We start from the raw sequence: 13,303 nt of genomic DNA on the forward strand, positions 1-13,303 counted from the left end.
TTTAACGATCTAATTCTAAGCGCATGGTCTAAAGCGCAGGGCGCAAGTGTTCTTAGGGCGTGTCCGAATCCACTTTTGCTAAAAGGGTCATGTCTATTGTCTTAATGAGTAATGTGTGTGTTTTGTCTCTATTCTCTTAATGAGTAATGTGTGTTTTGTCTCTATTCTCTTAATGAGTAATGTGTGTTTTGTCTCTATTCTCTTAATGAGTAATGTGTGTTTTGTCTCTATTCTCTTAATGAGTAATGTGTGTTTTGTCTCTATTCTCTTAATGAGTAATGTGTGTGTTTTGGGTTTTACGTGCATTTAACCAATCAGAGTCTCATCTCCCATTCCCTTTAAATGCCAGTTGCGCTCGCGCCATGGCGGATTCGGTATTTACATGACAGAATTTGATAGTGGAAAGATAGAAGGCGTCTCCAGAGCGCAAACGGATCTGCTCGTGCGCGAGGTAAAAGTGCGCAAGCAGACCATCTACGGCATCGGTTCCCAACAGGGGGGTCGCGGCCCACAAGGGGGCCTCAGCGAGCTCTGTGGGGGGTCGTGTCATAGTTTGAAAAGCTTTGAGCAATGAGCATTAAATAAAAGTCCTTAACTTTTTTCTGTTAAAAATGTACAACAATTATTTAATGAGCGAGTTCATCATGAATCCATTTTCCAAACTGTGTTTTTGTCTTATCCTGAAGCACTATGGTACACCAATAATAAGTGTTTACATTGGGACTATTTTACACTGGTTCGGATGCGGAGTAGCCCTGTGCGTGACTCGACATAGACGTACACAGAGAGAAGTAGTTCCGGCTACAATGTTCTTACGAAAGACGCATTATTCTGTTAATAAACGCAAGTTTATTATCACTCGCTATAGCGCCTAAAGCCTCACATTGATAAAGCCTCACAGATAACATGCAAGTATTGAGGCTCCAGACAGCAGTCATTTAGTAATAGCCTATATTCTTTCTTTTTTACCTACACACCAGTGTGAATACTGATATTTTAGCATTTTGTTATTGCTACTCCTAGAATTACGTTTTTAAATTACAAAGGGCCTACTGATGTTTTGTTATTGTATTTTCAATATTATAGGCTATTATTTGTGCATAAACATATCTGGTTATAGTAAACATACCGTTTGTTTGAAAATTTGACAAAACATATTTTGTCATCCTTGCTGCAAGCTTACAAGAGCGATAATATCATTAAATGTAAAGGGGGGCCCTAAAATATTTTCTTGGGAAAAAGGGGGTCTCAGACAAAAATGGTTGGGAACCACTGCTCTACAGGACAAGCCGGATTCCACCATATCTTTATGTACACAATAATAATCTTTTACATTGTAATCCTTTTATGTTAAATATTTGCCATGTTTGTGTGCTGCTGTGCGTCCCTGTGTGTGTAATAAGCAGAGTGTGTGTGTAATAAGCAGAGTGTGTGTGTAATAAGCAGAGTGTACGCGTGTTGTGGACCCGCCTATAGGTGCACATTACTAACGCGCTCTTTAAATAACAAAAAATATATATTGCGCCATTGACTTTAGAGCAGGGTTCAGTTGGTCAATGGCTCAGTCTATTTCAGTTCCTCAAAATAGCAACGCGCCATCAATGCGCCTGAACACACACCTCGTTTTCAGACCAGCTCTGCCACAGATGGGCGCAAATGCATTTGCTATTTAAACAACGTGGCGCAGAACGTGAAAATGAAAACTGCGTCTGGCTGACACTAGCAAAACACAATTGCATCGCGCTAGGCGCTGCATTACGCCGGGTGTAAGATAGAGCGGGATAAACAACCGTTTATCCCGCCCCTCGGATTGAGCCCTGCCAATGGTGTGTTCCCAGACCCAACATCTTGATGTGGGCCTGGCTTGTCAGGCTACTGAACACGCATTCACAGAGTAGACGCTCTCTTCTGCTCACACACACACACACACACACACACTCACCTCCATGTTGGGAGACCACACGGGAGCGTCGGGTCTGTGATGGTTCCAGGTCTCGTGTGGGTCGAGGACTGAGGCTTGCGGGGGGAATCCCGCTCCGGGCACGAGTGCACTGGGATATCCAGACCCCTGGACAGATGACAAGACATTTGATTTAAAGCACATTTACATTTATTTATAAAAAAAAAAGGTAAAAGTTTTCAAAAATACTAAAAAGTATACTGTAGCAATCAGTGTTATTTTAAGTATTATTATTATAGTTTTTATTAGTAATTTTAATTAGCTTTAATTTATTTTATTCACTTTTTAACATTATCATTTTTTTAATCGAAGTATTAGTTTACACTACTTTTCAGTTAGTCATTTTAGTACTTACATACAACTAAAACTTATTTCAGGTAGTGTTTAATATTTTTTATTTTGGCTTTGAATTACCTTTATTTTTATATTTATCAGATTTAATTTAAATTTAATTTTTTTTTTTTTAATTTTGCAATATGCTTTTGTATTTTTTATTAGTTTTTATATTTCTCTTTAGTTTTAATTTGTTTTCAACTCTTTGTTTTTTAAACAATATATTAACAAACTTATTTCAGTTAGGTTTTCATCTAATATTTCTTTTTATTTTAGCTTTGAATTAGCTTCATTTTTTATATTTTTGTTTTAGATACATTTTCAACAAATGCTGTTATTTGCTTTTCTCATTTTAATTAGTTATTTCTATTTAGTTAAAACATTTGTTTTAGTTTTTCATAAAACATTTATATTTTATTTCAGATAGGCTTCAATTGACAATTTTTTTAATAGATTTTTTTAAATAGAATTTTTTTTAAATAGAATTTTTAAAAACATTAGATAACAATATTACCATTTGATACTGTACTGTAGTATTTATATCCTTGTTAAAAATAATTTTACTCTCATAAATGTCACATTATGTAAGTAAAACGTGTTATGAAAGCCGGTTCAGGTCGTCTTTAAGAGTCTCGAACCCCGTCTCTCACTCCTCTCAGAACCGGACACAACAACCAGCAGATTGAGCACAAAAGCCTTTTAAGGCATGAAAACAGAGCTGCGATAACAGCGGTGATGTGTGTGTGTGTGTGTGTGTGTGTGTGTGATGGAATGTATCTGGAGTCAACAATAGCATGGTCTTTAAAGAGCCCAGAGGAAATGCCTGCTGTCAGAGACGAGCTGTGAAATAACTTCATCGAGCTGAAGCCAGCCAATCACACGCTCTTCTGAATAAACACAGAAGTAAATCAGGGTGTGTGGCTAGAGAGAAGTGCAGTGCTCTCTGAAGTGTGTGTGTTTGGGTGTTTGTTGAATGTTTATGATGGGAAGTTTTGGGGTATTTCTTGAGTTTGTCAGGTATGTTTTTTGAATGATATTTTTGGGTATTTGTTGAATGAATAACAGGCTCTCCAATGCAGTGACATTATGTGACCAGCAGGGGAAGAAAAGTCATTCACAACTTGCACCCCAACATTTATATTTCTTGTTATTTATTAATTAATCTCAGGTGCTCTTCACGTGTCGGTTAAAAACGACTGAATTATTATTATTTTTTAAATGAAAGGAATGTACTATATTTTAATTCGATAATGTTTTTTTCATTTTTAGGGGATTTATGGTACCAAATAATATTTACGCTGTATTTATAATCCATTTATTCACTTTTTGAGCATAGACTTGTTAAATTGTCGTAAATCTTAAATGCTTTAGAGCACAGACTTAAGTTTGATCTCTTTTCAAAGACGAATTTTGATGAACCATTTAACCTGTCCGAATCATGTCCATTTTGTTCACACAGAAAGTGCCAAAATCTTTACCAAGTTCCGTACCATTCCGATGAAGAATAATACAAAATCTTTAATAAAATAAAAATAAAAGTAACAATTTTCGGTCAAAAATTACCCAAGAGCACCAGAGGGTTAAATGTGACCCTGGACCACAAAACCAGTCACATGGGTAAATTTTTTGAAATTCAGATGCATACATTATATGAAAGCTGAATAAATAAGCTTTCCATTGATGTGTGGTTTGTTATGATATGACAATATTTGGTCGAGACACAACTATTGAAAATCTGGAATCTGAGGAGCAAAAAAATTTAAACATTGAGAAAATCTCCTTTAAAGTTGTGCATTTATGTTCACGATTGTGCTGCATTCACTCACAAAAATACATGTTTTATATATTTACGGTAGGAAATTTACTAAATATCTTCATGGAACATGATCTTAATATCCTAATGATTTTTGGCATAAAAGAAAAATGGATAATTTTGACCCATACAATGTATAGTTGGCTATTGCCACAGATATACCCGTGCGGCTCCAGACTGGTTTTGTGATCCAGGGTCACATGTGTGTTTGCATGAAGATGCCGATGTGGGCGGGAGTGATGTTACCTGGTAATGATTGATCTGACCAGCATGTTGAGGACTAGGGAAATATCCATCACTGGATCGAGGACTCGGGTATCCAGGTCGGCTGGGCTGTGAAAACCAAAACCACTGATTAAAACAGACCTCGAACTAATAAATACACACACACTTCCTGTAGATCTGCTCAGGGTACTGCAGATCTCTGATATACATGTGTGTGTCACTGAGATTCACCTTCGGAGGAGCCTCGTCTGAATTGCCAGTGTCCCAGGACACGGTGACCTGCCTCCTCATCTCCATACGGAAACGCTCCTCCTGTTGGGCCTTCTCCTCATCCAGGATCGTGCTGAAGGGACACACACACACAGAGAGAGAGAGAAGAATGAGGAAAAAAACAGCATTTTCTGCATTTATTTGGCTAGAGCAGTGATTAGACTGACTTTTGATGTCCCTTATATATTAGAGATCTTCTTACTCCTCTCGCATACACTAGATCTTTAAGATCTTCAGACAGGGCTCTTTTATCTATCCCTTGCTCCCGTCTAAAAAGGGAGATAGAGCCTTTGCTGTTGCCGCCACACGTCTATAGAATGTAAAGAGTTTTATCTCTAAAAACTGATTAGCTTATAACGCTAGTAAATGGGACATAGAATAAGTAAAAAGAAATCGCTTGTTAATACCACTAACAAGGCTCAAAAGTAGCCCCACAATGATCATAATTTTGATGATTATGGCTTACAGCTTATGAAAACCTTTTCACAATATTCTAATTTTGAATTTGGGGTTTTCATAAGCTGTAAGCCATAATCATCAAAATTATAACAAATAAAGGCTTGAAATATCTCACTTTGCATGTAATGAGTCTATATAATATATTAGTTTCACCTTTTAAGTTGAATTACTGAAATAAATGAACTTTTGCACCATATTCTAATTTTTCGAGCTTGACCGTGAAACTCTGAAAGCTAAACAGAGACCTCTAGTGTCAGAAACCAAGAAAAGCATAAAACCATCAGATTGCTTTACTATGACCATTACATCTAGAAGACGCCTTTATCCAGATTAGCTTTACAGAAGCATGAGTAGCGCAGTGCACACACACACACACACACACACACACTGACCTGAGCTGAGTCTTGAGTTCAGTGAAGCGCGGGCGTTTGCTGGGGTCGTACGCCCAGCATTTGGTCATGAGGCTGTAGAGGGTCGGGGGGCAGTTCTGGGGCATCGCTAACCTCTCGCCGTTCTCGATCCGCCCGATCACGTCGTTGTTCTTCACGCCCTGGAAGGGCTTGATGCCGAACATGAGGATTTCCCACATACACACACCTGAGCGAGAGACACCAGCAGAAATCTGACTCATGATCACAAACACACTAATAAACACTGCATTTGGCAAAGTAAAAAATGCAATCAAACAGTTATTAGAGAATATATGAAAAATAAATGATATTATGATTTGATCAGAGAGGATAAGCTTGACCAATCTAATTATTGTCATATCTAAAGAGGCACAAAAATGGACAAAATAAAAATTTAAATAGAAAATAAAATATAGACCCTCACACACGATTCATTCATAGGTGCGTAGGATTAAAGTCCAATATAATATTTTATTATTAAAATAATTTTTATATAAATGTATTTATATTTATTAATTTATATTTAATATATTTATAAAAAAGATATAAATCCTGCACACTTCTCAAACTTGCATCTTATGTGGGATTTATACAATTTCTCCACTATAAAAATCAAAAAAAAATTATGTTTTATTATTAAGAGTAAAATTATCAAATTAATAAAAAATAAAAAAATGAAAACACAAACTAATATTGTTTTAATAATAGAAAGATGTTGTTCAAAGCATAAGTTTATGGTGTTTAAGAGCAGTCAAACTGTGAGACACAGCATGATGAAACATTTATTTAGAAATGTCTCAGAATAGCAGTTACCAAACATCCAGACGTCGCTGGCTGACGTAAACCGACGGAAGTTTATGGATTCTGGAGCCATCCATTTGATCGGCAGTTTCCCTTTAGAAGCTGGAAAACACACACACTGTATTTGTATTTTGTATTTAAATGTTTTGCCATATCAGCTTCACAGCTCATTACACGACAGATACAGACTCAACACTCTACAAACAATAAACCAAAAATGCAACTTTACAAAAGATATACAACTTTATTAAAGATTATGTACATGTACTTTCTGGGTCCATCTTATGGCATTAACAATTAGGCAGACTAAAAACATGTTTTACAGACAAGTTTTTACAGACTATAAACAAATCAAATATGCCTTCACTGTCCACCAGAGGCCGCTATTTGCTTATTCTGGGCATGCTTATTTCTTGCATTAATTATATATTTTTGAGAGGTTAAAATCAGTTTTTGTCAGCCTCTGAGGCGGACGGCAGATCAAGTTTAATTTTTTAACCTGTAGCTTTTGTACCTTTCTTACTCACCTCATATAATGAAAACCTCTGTGACTTGTAGTGTTTTTTACTGCACATCCATATTAAAGGAGAACTCCGGGCAATTTTTAAGTTAATCTTGATCGTTATATCTTTGTGAGTCCTGTCTATAGGAAAAAAAACGAACCGGATTGGTGCTTGAAACACGGAGCTGCTACCGCTAATGCCCAGAGCTCCCACTCAGCTAACAGCAGTTATGGGGAATATTCATAAAGAGTGTTTTTGTGCCTCTTAACAGACACAAAATGTCTGTCCAACATGAACAGGGTCCTTGCATGACAACAAGATGCGTTTAGCAACTTAAACGGGACTTCAGCGCGAGACTACAGCTAGCCGTCTAAAACACCATTTAGGTGAATTTAAACAATGGCTAAGTTGCTAAACGCATCTTGTTGTCATGTAAGGACCCCGTTCATGTTGGACAGACATTTTGTGTCTATTAAGAGGCACAAAAACACTCTTTATGAATATTCCCCATAACTGCTGTTAGCTAAATGGGAGCTCTGGGCATTAGCGGTAGCAGCTCCGTGTTGCAAGCAACAATCCGGTTCGTTTTTTTTTTCTATAGACAGGACTCACAAAGGTATAACGATCAAGATTAACTTAAAAAATGCCCGGAGTTCTCCTTTAAGTACATTATGTTGTTTTGTGGTTAATTGCTTGTTAAATGGCAGTGTGAATCACCTTTGTAATAGGAGCTGTCCTCCATGTATCGGGAGAGACCGAAGTCACCAAGCTTCACGCAATCCGTGGAAGACACCAGCACGTTCCTGGCAGCGATGTCCCTGCGGAAAACACACGTTTATCTCAGTGCATCGGGATCAGAAAAGAGTTGCGCTTGTGAAGATCTTCAAACTGATGCCCACCGGTGCACGAAGCGCTTGCTCTCCAGGTACGCCAGCGCTGTGCTCAGCTGGTAGGAGAACAGGATCAGCGAGGACAGGTCCAGGTTGTACTTCCTTACTTGCAAGAACGACCTCAGCTAAAAAAATAAACACAATGGTGATTTCCAGAGGGGTTTCCAGTGAGTCTAGATGATGTTCAACCATGATGTTCTCTATTATGCTTTTTTAGATATAATCTTTCATGCAGTGTGAATGTAAAAGCTCTGCAATGTTTCAAAGAACAAAATACTCAATAAATCGAGTTATTGTTTTATAAAGAAGCGATTCTTAATTGCCTGATATGACATTTGTAACATATTTGCATGTCAGTCTATGGGTTATGGCAATGCTGGATGGCTTGGTTAAAAATGAAAAATTCTGTGATTACTCCCGATGAATCGCCATTAAAAAACTTATGTTTTTAATATATTTTATAATGTAATAATTTCACATTTAATCTCCAAATTAATGTAGAAACAACAAAGACAGTATATTTTAAGTATTTGTCTAAAAGGTAGGAAATATACAGAAATGTAATAAAGTTACCAAACAGTTTGCACTGCCTAAATGTTAAATTATACACAGATTAATCCTTATTAAAGTTGCAAATGTTCTTTAGTCAAGAGCAGTGAGTGTTTTTCTCTGTTCCCTTTGTTCTTAACTTTACTGGCAGAAAGCTTAATTTGGCTACTGTCCCTTTAAGAGCAGCCGCCGCTGACAGAGGATCTCACACGCGCCTCATTCTCTCACAACTCTTTATGTTCATTTAAGACTTTATTTAACTCGTTTAAGAGTGCTCAGTCTGCTCTTATGAGGATACTCGACAAAACAGACGTGTTAGTTCGGTCAACTTCAAGCAGAAAGAGAACTTGATTCTGGCGCTCAATTTGTCTTTGCGTGAATGGTTTAAAAGCATTCGCATCATATAATGTAACGCCAGCCAAAGGATGACAGAAAAAACGGATGCTGCGTTAATTACGTTAAATATTTACCACAGAGTCTTCTCTTCCCATTTCTACCAGTGACGCTTTATTCAATTTCCAACGTCGATCTGCGCACGTCAACAGCGCTACTGAGTTGTAGGTTGCCAGGTTGAGCTCAGAAATGGGTTGAAATGTGTATGATGTGTTGATTGCGCGAGTAGGGTGGGTTTCATACAAGATCTGGCAACTGGGCAACCGTTGATGTGATTATTCATATAACAACGTTTGGGAATACAAATTACAGGAGTTTCACGGGAGAAAGGACAAAACGGGAGGGGGGCGGGAGATGGGTGTGAAATACGGGAGACTCCCGGGGAAAACGGGAGTGTTGACAGGTATGGTCTATGGTCTCGTGAACAATGTCTACTTTGACCCTCAAACACTGTAGTTGTGTCTGAGACTGGAAGAGTTTGGTTTTTGAGAAGACGCTGTTTTCTGCTGCCAAAGCAAATCCACTTTGCTCAACTTTCAAAGGATGAGATTGATAAAAAGAAAAACCGACGCCTTTGTGCGTATCACTGTGTATAAAGCTCTGAGGAAGAGCTGAAATTCAGATATACAAAACTGCGTTTGGTTTTCCAGCACACACTGCAAGCAGGTCGACCAATCACAACAGATTAGGCCTTCTGGCCAATCAGAGCAGAGCAGGCTCTCAGAAAGGCGGGGTTTAGAGAGACTGAATAATTTATCAAACCGTTTCAGACACTGTGAGAAGAGAGCTGATGCTGCAGAGTGTGTTATGAGAAAATGAACGTGTTTTTGACCTTGGATGCGTGTAAACCTATTGTAGGAGACTGCAAAACCATTATAGGAACCGTTAAAATAGCACAACAGGGGCACTTTAAAACAACAGCAAGTCTCACCTCTCCCAGCGTGCACAACTCCATGATGATCCAGACGGGATTTTCAGTGATGATTCCAATCAACTTCACAATGTGCGGATGGTCGAACTGCCGCATTGTCACTGTCAAACGTTACATCACAAACATTCTCATGCAAACAACACTCAATGGTTTTGTGGGATTCTGACTTCTCTGAAACTGTGGTACATCGTAGCTTCCTCATATTCAACTTCAAAAGAACGATGTATTTGTATTACTCTACGATGTGTCATGTGTTCAGACGGAATAACCATGGGTGAAAAAAAAGAAACGTCTCCTAAAGTAGAACTGAATCAGCTAAATATAATTCAGAAGTGATTTAGGTCACTAGTGTGTGAACTAGCGTCACTTAATACTCACGAGCTTCCTGTAGGAACTTCTCACGCACGCTGTCAGACGTGCAGTTCTTACACGTCTTAATGGCCACCGATAATGAAGGGTTCTCCTGTCAGAAAGAGCACATGATCATGTCAAACACATGCGACTCAAGAACCGTGTGAACAGTAGCGCAGTATTTCAACAAACAGTGGCATTTTAGTGTGTTTTAACAGTTACAGAACACAGTAAAGAGCAGAAGGAAGCAAAAGGAATAGGTTAAAAAACACTTTTGGGACATTACAAAAAAAATTATATTACAAATTCAGTTTAAAACTCTGATTTGTGTGACAATAGACAACGTAAAATATAAAAATTAACAATTCTGATGAAAATCAATAAGATATATACATAAATCAATAGTTTAAATTGTCATAAATTCAAAAATGTACTAATTTTTTACATTTTAAATTAATTTTAAATTCCAAATATATTTATTAAAAAACTACCGGTATATAAAAAAAAAGACAAAACAGAAGAATGGGTAACAGCGTTAGATTTAGTCTAATTTAAGATCTCACTCTGTTAGACTCGCTAATTTGAGACCAAATGTTGACTTATAACTTGCTAAACTTATTTGTTCTTACTAATACACTTATTTATCAAAAGATATTTTCCATTAATTAAAGAAAACTATTTGTTTGATAATTTTTTATACAATTAATTATCATAACAAGGTTTTAAGGTTAATCTTAATGAATGCATTAGACTACAGTTAGACTAGTTTAAGACTAGCTACTTTTAATGCTAAATAATAGTTTATATAAGATTTCTAACAATACAATTTTTGGTCTTTGAAAAGATCGGAGCGGGGATGATGTCAGAACCAGGAAGACTAATCCGCCGCTCGTTCCTTCGAGATTTTCCTATGGGGTTGTATAATCGAGTTTTTTAATGATAATTTTTGTGAGTAAAATAAAGCCTGTGGTAAACATAACTTGACGATAAATTTAAATAATAATCAATAACTTGACGTTACTTTGACGTTTTGTCCTACAATGTAAACTGCCCAAATCTAGTCACTTATTAGAAACATATGTTTTCAAAAATAAACATAACTGCTTCAAAATGTGCATTTCGAGTATGAGTGTGTGCAGCTTGTGTACAAAACATCAAAGTATCGTCAAGTTATGTTCACCACAGGCTTTACTCTACTCGTAAATGAGAATCTGGAAGGACCCACTGGTGATACGTCTCCCGGGTCCTGACAGTGTTAGTTTGGTGTGGACTGTTGTTTGGACTGTGTGGATGATGATGGATATGCAGTGTACCGGACTGATGTAAACCCCTTGGTGGACGTCACCGAACTGTCCCTCGCCGATACACCGTCCCAGCTCGATTCTGTCCCGCTGGATCTCATAGTCCTGAGCTACACACGAAAGACACAAGGAAGCAAACGTCACAAACCTGAAGCTCATCATCAGGGGAACATCACAAACCCTGACCGGCACGTGTGTTCAGAGGAGCGACTGCACACGAGCAGCTCTGGCGGAGCGCAACACACTTCTAGCACAATATCGACTCAGCGGTTCACCAAACGCTGCCAATGAAACACTGAGGTCATGAACAAAAGCCATATTTAATAATCCACAAATCAAGACGAGGCTGTGAGCGACAGAAAGACATGCGTTTAATGCGTTCCAACAACACATTGAAAATGTGTCTATCCAAAAAAAAAAAATCTAGATGACAAAAAATTGGTTATGAAAATTAAAGGTAACATAAAATATTAAGATGAAAGATGATGCTGATTAAGATGAAGTATTAAGATTGAGCAAACTGCACAAATATGCCAGACATTTTCATTTGTCATATTAAATATGGCGTTCAGCCTGACTATTGTACATAACCTATATTCAAATAAGTATTCAATAAAGTGTTAAATGTTATGTAAAAATCATAATACAGCAAAATAAAAAAATATAAGTAAATCCTTTGTAACATTATAAATTAAATTGTTGTTCAATTTAATGTGTCCTTGCTGAATATCATAGTAAAAAAAAATTTAAATGTAAAAAATAATAATTAATCATTAAATCCAAAAAATTCACCATTTATTAAAACAAACAAACAAACAATAAAACTAAGAAATATAAATAAGCAAAACAAAAAACTATTCATTGTCTACATATCAATGACTTCTGCAGGTTTTCAGTTTCAAAGTATTTAAGCTCATGGGTTATTATTATTAATAATCATATTATTTGTATTAATATTTGGTTATGATTTGGTTATTATTAATAATCATATTATTTGTATTAATAATAATAATAATAAAACAAAGATGCTTAATAATAATATAAAGCATTAAAGAAGCCATATGCCATGTTAAAAGGCTGTTTCTGTCCCGGACTGACCGGTAGATCGTAACGCTAACAGCGCCGAGGTCAAGGGTTTGAATCCCATACGACACAATTTGACACATTTTATGAAAACCTGCATTTGCCAATAATACGAGAAGGAACCTGCTACTAAAACAACACAAGCACACGGCAAAACTGAGACGGAGAGAGAAAACCAGAAAAGAAACGGAGAGAAACACACAGATGGCGTTACCTGCGTCTAATCCATAGCATTCGGCTGGTTGTTAAAGAGAAAAGTGAGAGATTGGGCGTTTAGATCAGGATTAAAGCTCGGGATGAAAGAGAAACAGAGGGATGAGATGATAGACATGTCAAACACTTAGGAAAGGGCTGTTGTAAACCGTCACACTGATGTATGCGTGCTTGTATTCAGCATATTATAGAGAATAAACTACAAGACAACATAAAACATTCATTCTGTAAAACTGAACAGTCAAACTTGTGTTAACAGCAGATCTCATTCTAAGAGAATTTTAACACTTAAAATTGATATATTTCTCAGAAAAGATAACCATATCTTTTTTTAAAGAATGCTTAGAAAATACTATTTTTTGCACTTTTTGCAGTGAATGAGCAAAAGCATTATAACAGTAGTTTATATACGACTCATGCACTATGTTTATATTCCTCTGATGATAGTGATGATAAACAGAAATGTAACATTGTGCGGTGTTGAAAATCCTTTTGCTTGTACATCTCATTATGCTCATTATCACTAAATATTGGATTCAATCTGTCAACTTTTGATTAGCACAGGTGCTATATGTATTTTAGCTTGAGCTGATCAGCTCAGTGTCTGAGGGAAAAAGTTCACTCAAGATTATTTACCTCAAAAAAACTGATCATCTCAGATCAACGAGGCCCATAATCGATCAGTTGATCATAAAGAAACACAAAACCTGTGCTAATCGAAAGAAAACAAGTTGATAAAAAGATTGAATCCAATATTTGGCAATAACATTGCATAACAAGACTTTAAAAGCAATTTTTTATGTAGGTGGGTCATTTTT

At 36.7% G+C, this 13,303-nt stretch overlaps 1 protein-coding gene across 23 annotated transcripts in view; it reads right to left on the reverse strand.

Annotated features, from left to right (window-relative positions):
* ptk2aa (protein tyrosine kinase 2aa) overlaps positions 1 to 13,303 on the reverse strand; it is a 111,901-nt gene that overhangs the window by 11,644 nt on the left and 86,954 nt on the right. For 16 of the 23 annotated variants that reach the window (XR_013795090.1, XR_013795091.1, XR_013795092.1 and 13 more), the window contains 11 exons: positions 12,487 to 12,510; positions 11,202 to 11,299; positions 9,916 to 10,000; positions 9,538 to 9,638; positions 7,674 to 7,789; positions 7,492 to 7,592; positions 6,284 to 6,373; positions 5,453 to 5,657; positions 4,563 to 4,674; positions 4,353 to 4,439; positions 1,943 to 2,068 (listed from right to left, as the gene is read on the reverse strand). Coding sequence is in view for 18 of the 23 variants with exons in the window: in XM_079591103.1 (XP_079447229.1) it covers positions 1,943 to 2,068; positions 4,353 to 4,439; positions 4,563 to 4,674; positions 5,453 to 5,657; positions 6,284 to 6,373; positions 7,492 to 7,592; positions 7,674 to 7,789; positions 9,538 to 9,638; positions 9,916 to 10,000; positions 11,202 to 11,299; positions 12,487 to 12,510 (1,145 nt within the window). In the remaining 5 variants the exon portion in view is untranslated. The remainder of the gene's footprint in view (positions 1 to 1,942; positions 2,069 to 4,352; positions 4,440 to 4,562; positions 4,675 to 5,452; positions 5,658 to 6,283; positions 6,374 to 7,491; positions 7,593 to 7,673; positions 7,790 to 9,537; positions 9,639 to 9,915; positions 10,001 to 11,201; positions 11,300 to 12,486; positions 12,511 to 13,303) is intronic. The other 7 variants (XR_013795089.1, XR_013795093.1, XM_079591107.1 and 4 more) reach the window with 1 other exon arrangement.

The sequence above is a fragment of the Phoxinus phoxinus genome, assembly GCF_949152265.1.
Source record: "Phoxinus phoxinus genome assembly, chromosome: 19".
Taxonomy (NCBI): Eukaryota; Metazoa; Chordata; class Actinopteri; order Cypriniformes; family Leuciscidae; genus Phoxinus; species Phoxinus phoxinus.